Below are 21405 nucleotides of genomic sequence, written 5' to 3'. Positions count from 1 at the left end.
TTTGCCACTGTGATGAATATGGTGTGATACGTGTAATCTTAATTAAAAAGCAGTGTTGTACTATCTAAATATCTAGCTCAAGCGAAAATTATGGCTTAGTTTAAAGCTTTAACTGCTTAATAAAACACAAACTGTTATTTTTCTGTTTCCTTTCACTCTTGGCTGCACTCTGCATGAGTAAGATCATAGTTCTGGTAATTGTGCCCTGTCTTTCTCCCCCTCACTTATCTATGCACCCTAAATCTGACAGAAAAAATTGGTGTGAGTAACCAGTTCTGAGCTTGTTTTTTTTCTGAAATAGCTTTATTATGATAATCACTTATTATACAGCTTACCCATCTAAAATGTTCGGTTCACTGATTTTTAGTATATTCGCAGGTTGATGGAACCATCATCACAGTCTAATTCCAGAACATTGTTTTCCTAAAAAGAAATCTCCGTTCCATTAGTAGTCAGTCCTCAAAGCCCTATCTTTTGTCTTTTGGTTCATAAAAGATGACCTACTCTCTAAATTTAAATGGCAAGGTATATTTTCTTTTTCGTTTTTTTAAGTCTATTTTGAGAGAGTGTGTGTGTGCACCAGAGGGGCGGAGAGAGAGAATCCCAAGCGGCACAGAGCCTGACACAGGGCTCGATCTCACGAACCATGAGATCATGATCTGAGCTGAAAGCAAGTTTTGTTTTTTATCTAGAAATTCCTTAGGTTTTTTTTTTTTTTTTTTTAAACAGCAGTTAGTTTCTGTAATAAAGATCCGTGTTCAACTCACGTTGATAACATATTCCGTCGTTGCTCTTTACGAATGACCGGAAGCATTCTGTTTTCTGCAGGCATTGGGAGAGTCTTTAGGAAAAGGGGATGATCATAAAGACATGGACATCATTACCAAATTCCTTAAGGTACGTGTTTTTGGGCTACGAAGGAAGGACGTGTGGGTTGGTTACGAACTGTTCTTTAATTTTTGGACCATATTTAAGAGTCAAGGACTGGAGAGGGAATCCCTCGTTAAACGTGTTTTGTATGTACCTGGTTTCCAACACTGCCGTGCACTTGGGTAGAGAGGTTAGTCTGAGGGGATGTACGTGTACTTTCACTGTGGCACTTTAAAACTGACTTACTGTAAACACACAGAAAAGAATCACAGCGGTGGAACGAACGAGAAGTTCGGGGAGTTTAAAATTTTTTAAAACACTCCAGGAGGGAGTGCAGTGAGGGGCTTGTTCCAGAAGCTCTTACGAGTGGTGATGGCAGTAAGGAGAGGAAGGAGGTGGGAAGACCTTGGCAGTGGAAAAAAAAGCAAACACATCAGCAACCTTTCAGAGACTGCTCATTTTCTCAGTTCTGCAGATAGCTGCGTATTCCCGCCCTGGTTAGCTTCATCCGTCTCTGGCCGTGGGATTTCTTGCTTTCCTGGGGTAGGTAGAGTGTGTGCGAATGTCAGATTCATTTTAGCACTTATTCACAAACTATGTTCATGCCAAGAGATTTAAACACGAGAAGTGCCTTTACTTGTGTTTACTGTTTAAATACAGTGTATTAGTCATCAGGATTCTCAGTCTGTTGAGATGGCATGGAATTAGATAGGGCTTGGGAGCTGGCGTGAGCTGGAATTTCCTCTTGGAGTGACCACCTCTCCTCTCCGGACAGAGGATGAGCATAGGTGATGCCCCTGGGGTGGTAGGTCTTCCTCCACCTTCCCTGGTTATCTGCCTCTAGAAAGGGTGCTCTTTGCATTTAAACCCAAGGGGCACTAGGTCTATTTTCCAGGGCTGGGAGAGGGGAGGGGGGATGAGTCATAGTTGATTTGTTTTCTTTTTCCTTCCTTCTCCTTCAGTCAGGTGATTTAGTGGGAACATCTAATTGAATCTCCTCTTTCCTGCAAAAGTGGAAAGTCCAAACAGAGGCATACCCCATGTTATAGTGCTTGGCTTTATTGGGCTTTGCAGATAATGCGTTTTGGCTTGTTGGTTTATTTTACAAATTGATGGGTCTGTGACAGCTGTGCTTCGAGCTAGTGTACTGGCCTCGTTTTTTCCCAGGAGCGTTTGTTTACTTTGTGTCTCTGTGTCACATTTTGGTGATGCTTGCAATATTTCAAACTTTTTCATTATTACATTTGTGATGGTGAATCGTGATCAGTGATTAGGATGTGAAAGCACAGATGATGGTTAGCATTGTTTTTTAGACATAATGCTGTTGTACCCTTAAGAGACTACATTATAGCGTAAACAGAACTTCTATATGCACTAGAAAACTAAAAAAATTCATTGGGCTCTTGCGATATCTGCTTTATTAATGCGATGGTCTGCAACCAAACCCGCGGTATCTCTGGGATGTGCCTGTGCTGCACCAACATATTTGGAAGATTGATTAAGTATCATAGCACATATGCCATTATGGCAAATAAGTCTCGGTGGGTTCAATTTTATGTAATAGAAATACGAGTAAAAGTTTATTTCTGTCGAAATATTTCTGTGAGATATGATAGTTTTTTTTTTTTTTGAGAGAAATTGTTGAACTAGGAATATATATAATACACACACACACACAGAGAACAGGGAAGTTTGTGACTTGCCAGAGGCACTGCAAAACATACCTGACACAATAAACAGAAATAATTCATTAATTAAACGGTAATTGATGATATTTTAATTAGTCAAGAAATATACTCTAAAGATGGTAATATGTTGTTCCGTATTTTAGAGAACATTTAAACTTTTTGAACCACTGGGTGGCATCGTAGTCTAAATTTGCCCATTCTTTCGACAGTTTCTCCTTGGTGTTTGGGCTAAAGAGCTGAATGCCAGAGAAGATTATGTGAAGCGCAGTGTGCAGGGTAAACTGAACAGTGCCACTCAAAAACAGACTGAGTCCTATCTCAGACCCCTTTTCAGAAAGCTTCGGAAAAGGGTAAGGTTCCTTGGAAGATGCTTCTATTAACTGATTTTTAAAAAAACAATCTGTAAAGAGTAAATGCAATCTTGAACTATACACAGTAGCTTCCAAAAATAGTGATGATGTTTTTTCTTTTCCAGAATCTTCCTGCTGATATTAAAGAATCCATAACAGATATTATTAAGTTCATGTTGCAGAGAGAATATGTAAAGGTACGGTACCATGCTGTGCATCAAAATCACGGTATGAGCCTGTCTAGGTTGTGTGTGTGGATTATGTTTATTTAGCGTGGGAGTATTTTACAAAGGAGCTTTAAGAGTAAATGTGAGTAAACGTGAAATGAATTAGTAGTGACAAAATCTTTTATTCTCTAATGTGTTGTCAGCTTTATTTTTAGACATTGATAATAAACTTTCTGACTACACTGATTTTTTAGTCATTTTTAAGGTAGGTGTAAAGATTCTTCGGAGCATGAACTGGATATAGGCAGTGTTCATTTCATGAATGGGATTGGATTTCAAAGATTGTTCAAGATTATGGCTTGGAACAAATTTTCCCATAGAAACAATGGTATGTAGATTAGTTTCCCAGGCCAGCTATAAAAGCCTACTTAATCCGTAATATAGCTAAAGTATTGTACTAATGATACAATGGAATTTAACCCCCCTTTATACTTCTATGAGAAAATGTTCCAAGTAAGGCCGCCAGAATTCATCTCTCCCATCTCAGAACAGCAACAATAGCAGACCCCTTGTTAGGGACGACTTTACCCCTTGTCCCGGTGTCTTTCCTCCTGAATGGGCTCTAGGAGGTGGCGACAGGGAGAAAGCGCTCTTGTGGCCCGGAGTTCCTGGAGCCGACTTCAGAAAGGCAAGTGGAAGGCCGTCAGCTGGCGGAGGGGAGCACAAAGAGAGCGGCCTGCTGTACCAGCAGTGGGGATTGGATGAGTGCCCCCGCATCTGGGGATTGGATGAGTGCCCCCGCATCTGGGCCGTAAGCAGAGTCCGAAGCGGAAGCTTCGTGGCGGTGCCTCCCGAGTGTGGGAGTAGGGAATTTCAGCGTGACGGTTCCAGCGGCTGTTCCAGAGCAGTAGGTGGGGCTCTGCCAGAGAAGTGGGAACGACCGGGCTTACCCCTGCGCTCTGACCATCTCTTCCCAAACACAGGGCCGGCTGGCACCTGTGGCTGCTGCAGCCTCATGCTGATGAGGCTCCAGTAGTGATTTTACTCCTTCTGGTTTTATCGAAGGAAATGTTTTTGGGTTTTATGTCTATCAATTTTATTCTTGGATAGTTTCTGTTAGTTGCATGGTGCTTACTAAGGACAGTTGCCTTGGAATGGGTAGATGAGGTCACCATCACTGCGGGAAGAAACCACTTGTCTACTAGTGAGCGTGCCTTCCCTCTGGTTACTTTTTGCATTTGCATATTTGAGAATCAGGTGAAAGTTCATTTTGCGTACAGGGCAGAAGAACCAAGAAACTTGAATAACCTATTGGGACAATTTTCTTTAGAAATTTGGGGTAACTAAATACTAGAAATTCTATCAGTTAATACCCAGTGTTAAAATTTGTACAATTCAGAATCAGTGATATGAGTATGTAATGGGCTTTTAAAAATTAAGCTTTCTAAAACTACGGAGTAGAGCAAATTCAAATTTAGGGTAGAAAATGAACTTCTAGTTAGTCGGTTGGTAGGCTAATTTTTTTTTTTTTTTAAATCACCTCTACATATCATACACATAGGTATTGGATTTTTAAAATTAGAATATCTTTGAGACCTGACTGGTAAGCGTCTCTGAAACCCTCGGGGTCTTGTAGAATTTACTTGATTTCTCTTTTGGTTTTCTCCTTTTTTTCCCCTCACAGGTAGCTGGGCTTGGTTTAGAAAAAGAGCCATTTGTCTTCGTTGGTTTCTGTCTTTATGTTTTGTAGCTTTTATTTTAAGGTTCTTGGCAGGTGGGAGGTTCTGAGGGGCCAAAGTGAAACGATCTCATCCTTAAACTATTCGACTGAGGGTTAGTATTTAATTTCTGTTTATACATCTGCTGTGGACCCTGTGTGATAGTCCCAGCTCACGGAGCCCCCGCTGCTTTCAGAGGTCTGTGCTGCTGTGCAGGGAGTGGATACAGTTGCGGGTTGGATTATGAAAAACCACTTAACCTCCATCTTCTTTGTGACCACCTGTGGAGAAGACTGGGTCTAAAGGTGACTCAAACTGGAGTTGGTGTCAGTGCATCAAAAAACCTACCTGGTAATTCCAGATCTGAAATGTATTAATTTCCAGTGCACAAAGGTTGCAAAGGCATGTTTGTCTTTTTACTCACAGGATTAGCTTTGGTTTCTGTTTTTCCAGGACATTTGTGGTCCTGGGAAGGGCAGTCGGTCACCTCATATTTGAATTTCTTTTGTTTGAATAATGGGAATGGTAATACTTTCAACATGCTCAGGACATGGATGAAGATGATGTCATAAAGGGCTGTGAAATACTTTAAAAATATGGACCAACCCAGTATTTTTGCTTTTCTGATCTCTTTCTTTTTAGGCTAATGATGCTTATCTTCAGATGGCCATTGGAAATGCCCCTTGGCCCATAGGGGTCACTATGGTTGGTATCCATGCCAGAACTGGTAGAGAAAAGATCTTTTCTAAGCACGTTGCACATGTTTTAAACGATGAAACACAGCGGAAATATATTCAGGTAAGCAGTTGGGAGGGAATGAAATTGCTCTGGAGGTTAACATGCTCCGATTCCCAAATCGTAAATTTTGAGAGCAGGAGAAGAATTCTAGCAAATTGGACATAGCACGATAGGACACAAGTCCGCTTTTCCTAAGTACTTGTATTTAAGACCTCTTCACTGCATAAAATGGAGCCCTTCTAAGTTTCATACATAACGCAAGACAGGGTGAGGGGTTGTACTTTAATTACCATAGCACTGAAATAATGCTACTTCATTTGGTTTTGGGAGTTTAGTGAAGAAGGACAAATTTAGACTGTTTAGCAGTAAATCTCATTTTGTCACTTCCCAGCTAGATTTAACATCTACAGGGTTAAAAAGAAGGAATGAATAGTAAAAATTTGGGCTTAATGAATGTAATTATTTGTCAGTAACATTTAGACAGAAACAGGTCTCAAATGTTGATAGTTTATTTTCGTACAGTCCTATATGCCTCATATAAACTTGTTTGCATTATTGTTGGGCAAAACTTTTTTTCTTAGGGGGGAAAAAAGTCAACTGTTACGCAGCTTTTGCCAAATTGTCAAAAGTCCCAGATTGTGTCTGTATAATGACTTATGCCGGATGTTACTTCTGAAGCTTGAAGATGATACTGGGGAAGTTCACTTAAAATGTAAAATCCACTTAAAATGCATAACGTGCTTTCAGATTTTGTGCCAGGGAACAATTATTACCATATTCATGAATTATCTTGCTATGTGATTTCAGTTCCAAGTGCTAAAGATTAACTTGTGTGTCATGCTTTATGCCTTATTCATACATATTAGCATTTTCAAATAGGAGTTCAACCTGACTCCCTAATATGAATTGTAGAATTTATAGAGTCCAAAAATAACTTGTTGAAATTCAAAGACCTTTCCATTTTTTAATAATAACCAGTGACTGTATTGAAGGCAAAAAGCTTTTATTTGGGGGGGAAAAAGTCATTTGGCTTTAACAATAAAAAAATTTCCAGTTGTTAAATGTGTTAATTGTGTTCAGCTGTACCATAGCCAGAGCCATAGTGTGTATAACTACATAAATTGTCTCAAAGGCAGTATTTTGTTTCTCAGCAGTGGTGTCATTTCTACTTCCCCACAAACTGATTTTCTCTCTAAAATCCATCTAGTAGTTTTTAAGATTTCTCATTTATTTTTGGAAGCTATATAATGACCTTTTTCCCTTCCTTTGGTCTTCGTTTTTAATTGTTCCATTCCCATTTAAAAAATACTCCTTTTTTTCCCCAAGATGGTTAGGGAAAATTGGTAAACATACTGAGAACTTCAGGAAGGTGTCTGACTTAAACCCAATAATATTGTTGTGGACAGATGTAAATATGGTAATACAGTCAGGTGCATTCCTACCTAGCTGGTTGAGTGTGGGAAGCCGTGGAGTACTGAATAGATCCATGTCTGTTGGTGGATGCTGGTGAGATGTCATTGGGTCTTAGTCACCTCAAACTGTGCTGTTAAACATTTTAATGACTGGTTTGGTTGACTATACTGAGAGGTTTATTTATTGGATTTATGGACAGCAAGAAACAAGAAAGAGTAGGGTGTGTGTTAAGGTGGAGAAGATGTTGGCATTCCAGAAGTTCTTGAAAGACTGAAGAAAAGAACAGATTCTAAAAAAATAATATTTAAAAAGGATGACCATAAAAAAATCTGGATCCAATGACCTAGTTGCTTGAGTATACAATCTGCGCAATGTATACGAGAAAGGATTGGGGAATTTAGTAGGCTGTACGTGCAATTGAACGACTAGTATAACATGACTGCTACAAAGTGTAATGATGGCTTGTATTTCATCATTAGACATAATGTAGCGGAGGTTCCAGAAGTCAAGAACATAGTTCTCTGTTATATACCCGATCTAGAACAGTACCTCACTCGTGGGTGCTCAATAAATATTTGCTGAATGAATACCATATGGGACAAGAGATGTGAAAATGTTCCTTTTTTACTCCTTGAAGGAGACCGTTGGAGGGGATCTGAGCACAAGAGCTGTGGATAATAGAGGAGCTCTCTGGTGGGATGGGGAGTAAACTTGGCCTGTAGTTTAGGACCGGGTAAGGTATAGGAAGGAAGGAGGACCTTTCTAATGAGTGTAAGGAAACAATAGTTCTCTTTTTATTGAACTTTTATTTTGAAGTAATTACAGATAGACTCACAAGAAGTTGCAAAAAATAGTACAGAGAAGCTTTTTAACAGGCACAATTGCCCTGAGACAGGAGTAGGGCCACTGGGAAGATGTGAGGGAGATCCCTACCACTTGATGTTTGCAAGCATCAAGTTAACTTTAACTCTTGCTTTTTTTTTCCCTAATGTTTATTCATTTTTTTTAAGTTTATTTACTTTAAGAGAGAGCGAGCAAGCAGGGGAGGAGCAGAGAGAAAGAGAGAGAGAGAGAGAGAGAGAGAGAGAGAAAATCCCAAGCAGGCTCCATGCTGTCAGTGCAGAGCCCAGTGTGGGGCTTGGGTCCATGAACCCTGAGGTCATGACCTGAGCTGAAACCAGGAGTCAGATGCTTAATGGACTGAGCCACCCAGGTGCCCCAAATGTTTATTTTTGAGGGAGAGAATAAGTGGGGGAGGGGCAAAGAGAGAGGGGGATAGAGCATTCGACGTGGGCTCTGCCCTGATAGCAGTGAGCCCGGTGCGGGGCTTGAATTCACAGACCATGAGGTTGTGACCTGAGCTGACGTTGGACACTCGACTGAGCCACCCAGGCGCCCCAGCTCTTGCCCTTGTTGGCCCTTTGATGTCTTTGATTCTTCTCTGTCATTTCCCTTGAGGCCACTGCTTAAACCTAAGGTTGCAAACCCTTATGCCCATGACAGGTAGTAAGTGAGCTGAGTGTTAAACACCTGACCCTTTGACATTTGTTCTCCTACTTTTCATACGGACACAGATAGAAGCATTGTTTCATTTTGTCTCGACTCTGACATGACAGGGGACAGTGCAAGCTAGTGTGAGGTGTCAGCCGATGCTCGCCCCTGGTGCCGCTGGAGTCCCTTCAACTCACGGTTCCCTTTTAGGAATATGGGTCAGTGTTCCATCTTCCTCTCTTTTTAATTAATTTTTTATATGTGCCAAAGATCTTATTTTTTTCCAAGATATTGTGTGCTTCTATTTTTTAAAATATTGGCACCAAATTTAAAAAGTTAGCATTGTGTTTGGACAAACAAAAATGCTGATTTTTGATGTCCTAAAATAAACCTATGGTGCTAAACAGCTCGAGGCCAAAGAATGCTGCCCATCCCCCCAACCCCCAGTGGCGGAGTTTTATGAAATTCTTGATTGTGATGAGCTGAGTGGTTTGCTAAGCTGTCTTTTGAATCTCCCTCCTTGTTACTTTGGTGTTGAGGTGGGGTTGATTTAGAATATCTTTTTTTTTTTTTTTTTTAAATGGACTATCCTTCAAAAAGGGATACATTAAGTATATTAAAGTCAGGAGTTGACAAACTTCATCTTAAAAGATAGTAAGTATTTTAGGCTTTGCATTTCCTAGGTCTCCATTGCAACTGTTGAACCCTGCAGGCTATAGTGGGAAAGAAACGCGTGGCCTGCGGACCGTAGTTTGCTGACCTCTGACTACCTAGCCCGGACTATTCTATGTTAAGGTATTTGCTGAGAAGGTAATTGTGGAAGTCATTTAATAGGGTCAGTATTTCTTTTTAAACTGAGCTATGATAAACCTAAATGTGTGAGGTGTACCAAACTTAATTGTACAGTCCAGTGATTCCTGATACATGTAATTTTTTTATCTAGATAGGAGAACAAGGTGGAGATACAGAGTGTTTCTAGTGGGACCCCAAAAGTTTGTTCATGCCTTTTCCCAGCCCAAATTCTCTTCCCATCAGAAGTGACCATTTTTCGGACTTGTGTTCCTATCGGTTAACTTTGCCTGTTTTTGGACATCATGTAATGGAATCTTGGATATATGGAAAAATTATTTTTGTATTTAGACATCCCGGTGAGAAATATGTGTGTTAGGAAGTATGGTTGAAAACAATTCAGGAGGCTGTTTTATAGTACCGGGATTTCATCTTTGGGTTTTCTGCAAACCTCTATAGAATTTAAACTGCGAAAGTTGTTTGAAGTCTTCTCTTGCTCACAAAAATTACACACACCACAGGGAGGGTGTTTTCACCGTGCAGATCAAAGAAAAGTTGTATAGTTTATTAGCTGCTCTCAAATCTGAGGTTAGATTCAAATTGGTGGTAGTAACTTTAAGAACTGTGTTCTGCCAAATGCAGATGTAACCTTTGGCCCAGATTTGAGTAAAGCTTCTTGTATACAGATTATAGGAGGCTCTTGGTTATTTAGAGACCTTATAATTCAGTCATTTAAAGACCTCTCTTGAAAAGGTTCATATCTTGGGCATGCTTGTCCGTAAAGAAGAGAAGGAAGAAAGGCTGAAATTGTCATCAGGCGGCTCTGCTCTGCAGGCTCACTTGCCATGTTTCTTCGCCTTGGCCTGTGGCCCAGAAACCTGGCTTTTGTCAGTGACATTGACAGTCTCCCTTGCTTTTTGGCTTCCGTTGGGTTGGTAGTGAGAGAGGCTCGAAGGCATTTTGTAGGTGGGAGAAGAACAGGTCAGAAGTATTGATGTCCCTGGCTTCCTCCCTGTGGGGTCAGTGAGGGCTGATGGCATCCCCTCCCCAAGGCCATGTCTTCTCTCAGGAGGCCATCTCCATACAGTTACTTCTGGGTTTCGGTAACTACAGTCCTTCTTGCCCCTTCAGAGCACAGGCTGGCTACAGCTTCCCAGTAGTGCTAGTTCGGGGACACTCTGCTGTCTCTTGTTGGGCCCAAGTCCTGCCCATGCCTTTGCAAAATTGTCGGAATTACTGCCATCACATGTTCAAGTTTGATCATGCTCTTTGTTTCCTGATGATAGTGTCCCGAATATATGTAGATTAATTGATCTGTGTACTGTATTATAACACATATTTCTTTGGTGATTAGATGATGAAGGAATAATACTCCTTCCAAATACTTTTCATGAGGTTTTACTGTTATGAAAGGCAAGTGTCCTGTAATCTTCTCTGGTGAGTTGTTGTCAGTAATCCAGATGAGTAAATTCCCTAGTAAAGACATCATGTCAACATTTTCTGTCAATTAGTTCAATCTATATTTCGGGCTCTGGGTATGTTTCGCCTACACTAGGATTTGCTAGATTTACTTGTTCGTGGAATATTTGTGAATTTATAATCATGTGTTGCCGAAAGTGGTATAGCAGAAACTTGCATTACTGCACTGAGTGGCACAACTTGATCTGTATGTCGAATATACAGTATCACGGTTAGCTGCTAAACATTCCCTATGCGTCCCTATGCAAATTATACGTCACACTTGTGGGCCGTGTGGCTTCATGCTACCTCCTGGTGTTCTTGGCTGTGCTAAACCGTTTCTTAAAGGCAAGTTATCTCATGATAACAAACTGTTTACCCATGTAGTACTCTCTGCTGCATTACATTTTTAGAGAAAAATATGGCTAGCATTTATCAATCATACACATCACCTTTTAATATCATGGAATACAGTGTTCAGTAGAAACACATTTTGGGGAATGCTGATCTAAGCTGTGTGTGTTTCGTTTCAACTGGCAGCTTCACTGATAACAAATATTTAACTTGGGGTATTACATCGTCTGTTTCTTAACTACATGCATGAAAAAAAGTCAGATTGCCTCGTCCCCTGAAAGTCTGGTAATCAAATAAAGGAAATCTTTGCCCAAATCGGTCCTTTGGTATAAATTTTCACCTAACTTAGCTAAGTGGGCAAATGCTGTTTTCAGAATGGGATTATCACTGGTCATTGTACTTTGTTGTTACTTTCTGTGAAATGATGAATGAGCCTGTAAACTGGAAATACGTTCTCTTCCAGAAAAGAAGCATCCAGACAGGTGAGAAAGAGAGCAGCTCTGTTCTTACTGTAAACTATAAAGGCACAGTGAGTCAGTCCCAGGTTACCACTTGTCTCTAAAGCTCCATTGAGTTCTGCAGATTCTGGAAATTTTTATACTTTCAGCACTTGCAGTGGGACTTTTCATCATCCCAAGTAGTGAGATCCGGATGAGTTACTTAAAAGGCTAGCATGAGTTATTTAGATGAATGCAATTTTAATGGTGTTCTTGTGTGAAAAGAATTCCGGTAAACAGTTTTTGAAGGATTGGTTTTTTTCATGCTTAACTACGGGTGTTACTTGAAATTGTAGAGATTAACTTTTAATCATTAAGTACACATTTTTTTGAACATCACACTTGAGGTCAAATGAGTATTCCTTCAGTCCGAAGTCAGGATTCGTTTTTAACTTAATTTTCTCATGTAAATTCATTCCTTTATTAGAACTTGGGCAGTTCGTTGCTAGAATTTTAAGTAGCTAGGTGGAAAATGGCACTCATCCCTTACTCTTGACATTCTCGGGCTGTATCACTAAGTGGATCTGTGCTTTCATTTTCAAGGCTTTGTTCTTATAGTGTAGAATAGTGACAGGGACAGAAATAATTTCATGAAGTGTCTTCTCTGTACATCGTACAAAGATTACTTAAAAGCAACGACATTAAGTCCTAGTAACTAATGAGAGTTTGTAAAAGAAAAGGCAAATCCAGCTAAAGAATTGTGATTGTAGTTTGGTTTGGTTTTAGAAAATTATTATTTTCTGCAATAAAAAAATTGCTAATTTTTTAGTGGATGCACATTGATATAATCGTTCATTGATTTATCTGGGTGTAAACTTTCATTTTGCAGGATTCATATCCTGTATCACATGCAGGTACTCCACACTGTACCTATATTGTGTGTGTGTGTGTGTGTGTGTGTATGTGTGTGTGTATATATATATATTTAATGTTTTATTTCGTTTTGAGAGAGAGTATGAATGAGCGGGGGAGGGGCAGAGAGAGAGGGGACAGAGAATCTGAAGCAGGCTCTGTGTTGACAGCAGCAAGCCTGATATGGGGCTCGAACTCACAAACTGTGAGATCTTGACCCGAGCTGGAGTTGGACCCACAACAGACTGAGCCTCCCAGATGCCTCTATATTTGATATTTTTATACTTTATCTATAATATTCTAAAATGCTTTAATTAAATTTTTTAAACATTGTGAAATATACATAAAATTTACCATATTAATCATTTATAAGTGTACAGTCCATTAATTTGTGTAGATATTTTCCTAGAAACATCCTGATTTAAAAAAAACCAGTTTGGTTGAATTTGTTTGGGGGGGAGTTATTAAGGAGCCATTAATACAAACTCTGTAGAATCTGGAAAGGTCAAGATGTGGGGCTGTTTGGCACTTCTAAAAGTCCAGTCTATGGGATGGGGCTAAAAACGAGGAATAGTGGCTGAGAATTAGGATATGTAATCCAGAGGTTCCTTCTGCCTTACCCACGTGGGCCCTACTGCCCTTCTCCTCTAGCGGAAGACAAGTTATCCTTCTGAGGGATTTGTACTATTCGGGAAGGTTGACCTGCCATGGTGAAAACAGGATGCTGAAGTGAAGGCCTCTGTGTTAACAGGTGAGACCTGTAGTGCCTCCTCTCCCTGGGTTCCTGTGATGCTGGAAGCCTGCTCAGGAATTCAGAGGATTCTTCTCTGTGAACTGACTCAAGAGAACAGAGAAAATACTAACATTTAGTATTTCTCCAGTGACAAAACGAGATTGCTGCCGTATTGTACCCACATGAAGCTCTGTTCTTGACCAGCCCTGCCCATTCAGGGACTTTCCCTTAGCTCTCCAGTGCCTTGTTCATAAATACAAATGTTACCAAGGACCTTCAGACCTTTAGAGAAAGTTTACAGTGTGAAAGAGACCAAATTAGAAAACACATAGAAACACATAGAAAAAAAGGAATTCAGAGATAGAGCTGTAGTGTAAAGAACAGGAAAAAAACCAAAAAACAAAAAAAACCTTCAATTAAAAGCTTACTTAATATCTTTAGGTAAGGCTGTAACTGTGAAGTAAGACTATGCCACAAAGAAAAGTCAGAATCAGAATGACCTCTTAGAAATCAAACATGACAGCAGAAATGTAAAAGTTAAAAGAGAAGGATAAGAGAACGAGGGAATCAGTCTAGAGGATCACACTATTCAGATTCCAGGAAAAAGTGAACAGAGAAATTCAGAGAAATCTGAGTAATAGCAAATGAATAGGAAAGATCTCCCATCAAGGCCTAACACAGTAAAACCCTGGAAGGCTAATGCTAAAGAAAAGACTTTAAACGCTTCTGGAGAAAAGAAACAGGTGGTTTACAAAGATTCGGGAATTAAAAAGCCGTTGCCCTTCTCGTTAGCAGTACTGGAAGCTGCGAGACCGTGAAACAATACCTGGGTAACAGAAGGAAAATAATTTTCAACTCAGTCATATTCCTGTCTAAACTGGCAATTAAGTGTGAAGATAGGCTAAAGAAATTTTCAGACGAGTCTCAGAATGTTTTAAAAATGTGACCTCTCAAATACCCTTCCTTGGAATCATTATAACTAACATTTATTTAGTACCTACTGTGTGCTTCACTTCCCTTGAGAGCAATAATATGAGGTTGATGGGATAATTTCTGTTTTACAAGTGGGGAAACGGGGCCATGGAGAAGTTAGTTCCCAAGGCCACACAGCTAGTAAGTGTTGGAGTTCGGATTTGAACGTGGGTCATCCTCACTCCACTGTGTTGGATTGCCTCTACTTGCGGATGTGCTCCACCAAGATGAGGGAGGGAGATAAAAAAGATCCAGGAAACCAGATCCAGCGCAGGATTGGGGTGGAAGGAACTGCCCGGGTGAAGGGGAAGGCATGCTCTAGGATGGTCACAGTGCAAAGAGATCTGGAATTCATTTGTTCTAGGTTGGAACACCTAGAGGGCTCCAGGAGAGAAATGGAACGGATGCATTACCTATTGTGTTCAGTCATTTTGAGTGTAGTTTCACTGTGGAAGAGTGAAATGGTGATACCTGCATAAACAAGCAAAAAGATAGGGAAAGATACGAAAGGACATACTGTCATAGTATACTCTGTGGCTCTGCTTTGAACAACATTTGGGTAGACATCTGCAGTAAATCCTGAATATTGCATTCACTAGTAATTGTATTTGGGGAAGATAGGAAAGAGAAATCTCTGTGTGTGTGTGTGTGTGTGTGTGTGTGTGTGTGTGTGTGTGTGTGTGTGTGTGTGTGTCTGTCTGTGAGGGGCCAGTGGGTGTGGTTTAAGGATTAACCGTCCAGACAGAAAAAGTCAAGCACTGTCAGTATAGTGTTTAGAAAGATGGCAGTAAATACCGAAAGAAACACTTAAGAGATTTGAAATGATTATCTCTGGGGTGCTGGAATGGGGGATTGGAAAGGGTGAGGCAGAGGACTGCCATTATTTAAGAAATATGTGACTTTAAGAAAATAATGATATATATACAAAGCAAGGAGTTATTGCTTAGTCCATACCCTGTGTGTTGGCAAACCTTGATGGTTCTACATTCACAGTGTATCTGCAGTCTGTTCCCTTCTCACCACCGTCACTGCTGCCACCTGGGGTCGGCCACTGACGTCTCTTGTTTGGGTTATTGCGGCGTCTCCTGCCTGGGCTCGGAGCTCCTACCCTTGCCCTTCCCCTTCCCCTTCTTTGCCTTTTAAGATTTTATTTTTAAGTAACCTCTACACCCAACACAAGGCTCGAACTCACGACCCTGAGATCAAAAGCTGCATGCTCCACTGACTGAGCCAGCCAGGCGCCCCGTATCTTTGCCCCTCTTCAGTATCTGCACAGCACCCAGAGTGATCCATCAAAGTATGAATCGGATTATGGCGCTGTCTTGCTCATAGCTCTGCAGTGGTTCCCCGGTTCATATGGAGTTAAAGCCAGAGTCCTTCTGGCCACGCCCCATATGCACGCACGCCTCTTCCCTGCTTTGTTTTTCTCCAGAGCATTTATCATAATCTCACATGAGGTGGTTTACATATTCGTTTTGTTTCTTGTCTGCGTTCCCTCATTGGAATATAATCTCAACGTGTGGGATTTTTTTCTGCTTTGTTCCCTGTGTTCTCTCAGCCTAGAACAGTGCTTGGCACCCTGTCGGTACTGAAAAAAGATTTATTAAATATATGTATTGCTTACATGGAAATAAAAATGATATTTAATAGCACCAGTTTTTAAGAAGCTCTTTGCAGTAAGCTAAAGTAAGCAGCTCATTGTCTTACTGGCTTAAGCATCCTCAGGTAATTTGAAACTGAAATCCTGAGGGATCTGGTTGAAAAGATTTGTTTCCATTTGGAAAATAACCATATGCTGTCCTGGCATTACACCCCTTTAAAAATTTGTGCCGCATCCTATCAATCCTTACTGCAAAAACATATTGTAATGTTTCGTGGTAACTATTTATGACTCACACTGTTGAATTTCACAACCTTGTGGCAGCTGAGATTTCAGACAGGATACTGGTATTTATTTTTAAATCCTAGAATCTGTTTAGTGGGGTTAAATAAGCATCACAAATATCTTCTATAAGGAGCAAACAGCCAGGTTTCCATTTCTGACAAGAAAAACTACCTCCAGCAGTCCTAACACCAGTCTGCCTTTCATTTGCTCATAATAATTCTTGCCATGTTTCGTGGCTGACTGAGACTATTTGGATTTCATCAGGGTGTTCTTTCTTAGCCTTCTCTCTTCTCACCTATTTGTTCGGAAAAGTTAAGATGCCAGATTAGTGCTATCACATCTATTTCCATGGCTACAAATCACAATTCTGCATACACATGATGAGAATTCCCAGCAGGAGAAGCTGGACTGTGAGAGGGAATGGTCTTTATCCTAAAGCAAATACCTGGTTAGCACAGGGGACAACGATGAGAAGACGTAAACGCGGAGCAGAGTGAATCACATGGTCTGTCTGTGCACCGCCTGCAGGTGCCGTCTTGGATATTGGCTGAAAGATACCTTCCAGACTCCTGGTTTTTAAGTCCCAGAATGTGGACGCTCTTTGAATCTACAGAAGGACCTTGAGTAAAATGTTTGAAAATCATGATTCTCTGATGTTGCATCTGATCGATTATAGTTCAGTTCATAGAAGGGAGTTACATTGATTGGTGTTGTCTAGTTACTGTGGCCCTGAAGAGATTTTGCAGGGCCTTTTTGTTGTTATTGCTTGTTTCGCTTTGCTTTTGGTGATGTCCCTGAGCTTGAACTTTGTTTGCATACTTACGTGATTACAGAGTAAGAGTTCTAAATGCTTGATGTTTTAGAGCCCTCTTACATTACCGTACGTTTCTAGGCACTGTTTTGCCCTTTCTCCTCAGACTGCCAGGGACGCCCTGTTGTGATTGTGTTGTGTAATGATAGCCACACATTGCTTTTCCTGCTAGCCATGAAGCCCTGTCTCGTTGTGAGAGCTGATGATATTTCATCATGTCATTTGAGGAAAGAAAATGAATCCTGAGAGAACACTAGTTAAGTATCAGGCAGTGTGCTGTATACACTTCCATATTCAGTATCGATAGAGCTCTGACCATAGTCTGCCTTTGGCCTGTGATAGGATCTCATCGTTCTTGTTAGTGTGGTAGGAACTGGGTGGTTTCAGTTCTTGTGAACCCAGGGTGAGAAACCTTAACATAATTTGTGCCAAAAGTTGCCTTGTGAGTCATTAAAATTAAGCACTGCTATTCTTGGTGGTGGTGGTTTATATATAGAATTCAATAAAACATTGGACAGAGCACCTCCTTGTAAGCAAGGAAGTTTATAGACTGGTAGGTGAAAGAGTTAATAGGATTCATCGCTGGTTTGCAGAGCTCTTCCCGGAATTGTTCCGGACACTGGAGAGGTCTATCGTGGCATGTTGCAGGTTTCTGTTCTTGTCCCTCTGCTGTGTGTGAACTTGGGTCATGACTTAGTGATTGCTCAGTGGTGGATGAGAAAGCTAAGAGGAATGACTAAAAACCAGATGCCAGCCAAGGATGTTGAAAGATCACAGATTGAAGGATGAGCTGAAAGAGACCAAGTCAGTTTTAATAGTGACAGTTCTTGTCATCCATTTAAAGTCACTGCAGAGTTACTGGCTGGTTGAGAACTGGCCTAACTGCAGAAGAGATAGAAGGCACTTGAAATTTGTGAGGTCCTGGCAATTCTGTGTATTGTAGTTGCCTGAAGAGAATCAAAGCATGGTAGCCGATGCCAGAACAGGGTCAGTGCGGGAGTACCTCTGCTGAATTCCGAAGGATCGGCCGAGTCACGTGTGGGATTTGTATTGTTTTTTCGATGATATTAGAATGTTTTTATCGGCGTGCCTGCATAGGTCAGTTGGTTGAGTGTCTGACTCTTGGTTTCAGCTCGGGTCATGACCTCAGGGTCATGGGATCGAGCCCCATGTTGGGCTCCGTGCTGTGTGTGGAGACTGCTTAAGATTCTCTCTCCCTCTCCCTTTCTCCCTCTCCCTCTCTTCCTCCCCCACTTCTCACTGTCTCTCTAAAAAAAAAAATCTTAAATGCTTTTATCATGTAATATTTGGTATACACAAAAGAATACATGTAATACATAAGTTATGAAATAAATAGTATCTAAAGTCCTTATTCCTAGCTTAAGAACTAGATCGTTGACTGTTTCCCTCCTCTACCCCAGAAGTAATTGTTACCCTGAATTTGTTGTTGCCTTGCTTTTTCAAAAGTAATTCCACCACACTCTGTGTATATTTATAAGCAGTACCTTTTGTTTAACAGTTTTTCAGTTTCATTAAAATGACATTATACTTATGTAGATTTGCCGCTTGCTTTTCATATTCAACGTTGTTTCTAAGGTGTATGTGTATCAGTTCTCAACCAGAATCCCTCATCGACACAGTTCCCTCAGGCAGCACAGAAGATGACTTGTGACTCTTTTCTCATTTGTCACAAGGAATGTACATACGCAGGACTTGTTAGATACAAAGGAGAGCTGCTGTCTCAGTACGTACAGTGGGTGCTTGAGCTGGGCTTACCTCTGCGGTGGAAACTGCTGGAGTTCTGGCTAGTTCATTTTTACTGTTGTCACATGTTCCTTTGGTGGCCATACTAGACCGTATTCACACATTCTCCTCTTGCGGGCATTTGGGTTTCCAGTGCTCTGTTGTTACTACGAGCAGGTCTGTTGTGAAGGTGTTGTGCTTCTCTTGGGTGCACGTGAGCAAACATTTCTCTGAGTGTGCATCTGAGTGGTCTTGCTGGGGGCTGCTACACTATAGTGGAGACTCTGGTAAACCAGTGAGTACTGAGAAGGGCGGTTAAGAATACTAGTTCATAACCAGTCCCTATTTTCCTTATTTGCTTAGGGTTTGAAGAGGTTAATGACCATCTGCCAGAAGCACTTCCCTACAGATCCATCAAAATGTGTGGAGTACAACGCGCTGTGAAACCTGTGTGTGGCGTATAAGTGACGAGAAACTGAAGTGAACATGGGACGGACTTCTGGAATTACCAACAGGAATGAGGGAAGAAGAAAAAAGGAGTTTCTGGAGTTTGAGTTCTACCTAATGCAGTCCTCTTGGTTTTAAGAAACAGCGTTGGCTCTCATATCACATCTGGCTGCAAACTGATTTTTGTGTCATTTACTTTAATCAAAAAATTAAGTTCTAAAGACTTTTCCTCGTAATTTAAATGTGTAGACAACTGTCACAGAAGGGGGTTTAAAATGACTTTTCCCCTCTAAACCTGAGAGTTGGCAGGTGATTATAAAGGAACATTTGAGGATGGACTTAATTATTTCTGTAAAATATGGTAATTTTCACATTGTCTTTTATGTAGTATTTATAAAAGATATTTTTATATATTTCAATGAAAACATGGAACCATTACAGAAACTTTATAGTCCTTAAATGTTGCTGAACTTTTGCCATCTTGCAGTAGAATTTGAATGTAAATGTTATCACTGTGGAGTGTTGTTTTCTGGCATTTCAAGGCTTTTGCCTCGTAAAGAGTGTAAATCTTAGTGTTCGTCATCACTTGGGACAGATAGAATTAATAGGAAATAGAAGTTTGAAAAAGATGGTATCCCAACAGGAGTTTACATAAACCCAGTGCATCAAGGTTCAAGGTGGGGAAATGGATTGTCAAGCCAGCCCAGGATGGGGACATTTTGATGCCACTGGTTCTTCCCAGAATAGGCCTGCCTGCCCGTGTCGCCGTCCCCGGGCCCGCGGTGGACTGCGGCTCCCAGCTGCCAGCTGCCCGGCAGAGGAGCGGGATTCCGGGACCCTTGTTACTGCCCGAGTCCTAGGTCACGGGTCTGATTTTCCTCAGATGAGGACTTCTGAAGCTCACGGTGTCCTACCCAGATCATGGTGACGAATGGCTATGCCCGGGAAGTCGAGAGGACTCCGTTCCCGGAGGAAGGTGGGTGAGCGGAATACACCTGACTTGGTGGAGTGGCGCCATCGGACGGCAGCCAGGCGGGGGCTGCCAAGCCACAACTTCCAAGCTGGAGATTCCAGCGCTCCGCCCCCCGAGCGCGCCACCGTGGGCGAGTAACTTCACGTTCTCAGCCTCATTTTCCCTGTCTGCAGTGGTAGTTACTAAGCGTAGTATGTATCTTGGAGCGCCGTTGTGTTAAAGTGAAATAAAATGCTTAGCGCACTGCCTGGCGAATGAGACCTCCGTGAATATTGGTCGTTGCGTCCTGGTCGTTAGCGTGTAGCCAGAGTGGCTTTGGCGAGGCCTGCGTTGAGAGGCCGCGTGTGCTCACAGAAGGGTGGCGGCAGTAACGGTGGTGGTAGCAGCAGCAGCCTTCGTAGCGGACACGTTCGTTAAGGCTCTGTGGCTTAGGCCTCCGTCCGGGCTCTGGGACCGCGCCCACCTTCCACGAGTGCTCAGTTGAAAAGGGGGGAGGATGCAGTAGGAGCCAGGGTCAGCGGGGCAGTAGAAGCGTGTAGATGCACACAGAGGCGCGGTCCCCTCCTCTGGCCCCTTTGGGAAGGCTTGAAAGCCACCCCTGGTCGCCGGTGTATAGCCGCGCCTATCTGATCGTGTCTGCTGTATTTTTGCACAGGGGGGCTGAAGCCCACTGCCCTGATTGAATCAGGCTTACTCCCTACCCCACTCCCCACTTTGGAAACCATTTCTTATGATCAAATTAATTAGAACTTACGGGAGCTTACTCTAGAGCAGATGAGAGACGGACTCTCAAAACGTAGGACGCTAGTCTAGACTTCAGTTGTATCGTGTTGGGTAGGGCCTGTTGATAAATAGTGTTGCATGAACACTCCCCAGATTACTTTTCTTTATTCACGTCAGGCCACAGCACGGTAGTCCGTTAATTTCACGTTGTCTTCCCATTTGCTGTTAACATTTCCACATAAGGAAGAAACTGTATTATGTGACACCAGTACCTTCTAAAATTGATCAGTATGGGTAGAAGGCTTGAAAAAAAAAATGGTGACATTCTACAGTCCTGTGAATATTAACCATTTTGGGCTTGGGTAGAGGGAAGCAGGTTCATAGAAAAGTTTTCCATTTCCCTGAAATTAAAGGTCTTCTGGTAAGTGCAAGTAATCATGTGGCTCTATAGAGTAGTGACCTCCCGCATTCTCCAAATCATGAAAGTTTTAGTTCAGATAGTGTATATTCTGGTTTTAGCTGTTTTTAAAACGATAAAGGCATCCTTTAGAAATCAATCATAGTCCTGAAGTAACTGTTCTTTCCCTTTCCTCATTATTGCCGGCCTAGATTCCTGTGAAAGGAGTTCTGTCTCTCTGGATTCAAATTTAATAAAATGCTGGCTTTCTCTCAGAAGTATTACCGCGTTTCTTGGGAATGTTCTTGCCAACTGTAAAGACCAAGCAGTGTTTTT

The 21405-nt window shown here is 41.5% G+C and overlaps 1 protein-coding gene across 8 annotated transcripts in view; it reads left to right on the top strand.

The window, feature by feature from the left end:
* PRPF18 (pre-mRNA processing factor 18) overlaps nt 1-20209 on the top strand; it is a 102604-nt gene extending 82395 nt beyond the window's left edge. For all 8 annotated transcript variants that reach the window (XM_086714905.1, XM_086714906.1, XM_086714904.1 and 5 more), the window contains 5 exons: nt 829-897; nt 2768-2908; nt 3034-3105; nt 5436-5591; nt 18893-20209. In XM_086714905.1, coding sequence (XP_086571031.1) covers nt 829-897; nt 2768-2908; nt 3034-3105; nt 5436-5591; nt 18893-18973 — 519 coding nt within the window. In that variant the 3' untranslated portion in view covers nt 18974-20209. The remainder of the gene's footprint in view (nt 1-828; nt 898-2767; nt 2909-3033; nt 3106-5435; nt 5592-18892) is intronic.
* Nucleotides 20210-21405: the final 1196 nt, after the last annotated feature.

This window comes from Puma concolor, chromosome B4 (assembly GCF_028749965.1).
Source record: "Puma concolor isolate L17-30 chromosome B4, mPumCon1.1.hap2, whole genome shotgun sequence".
NCBI lineage: Eukaryota > Metazoa > Chordata > Mammalia > Carnivora > Felidae > Puma > Puma concolor.
The sequence above is the reverse complement of the archived record's forward strand: the minus strand, read 5'-3'. Positions and strand labels throughout refer to the sequence as shown.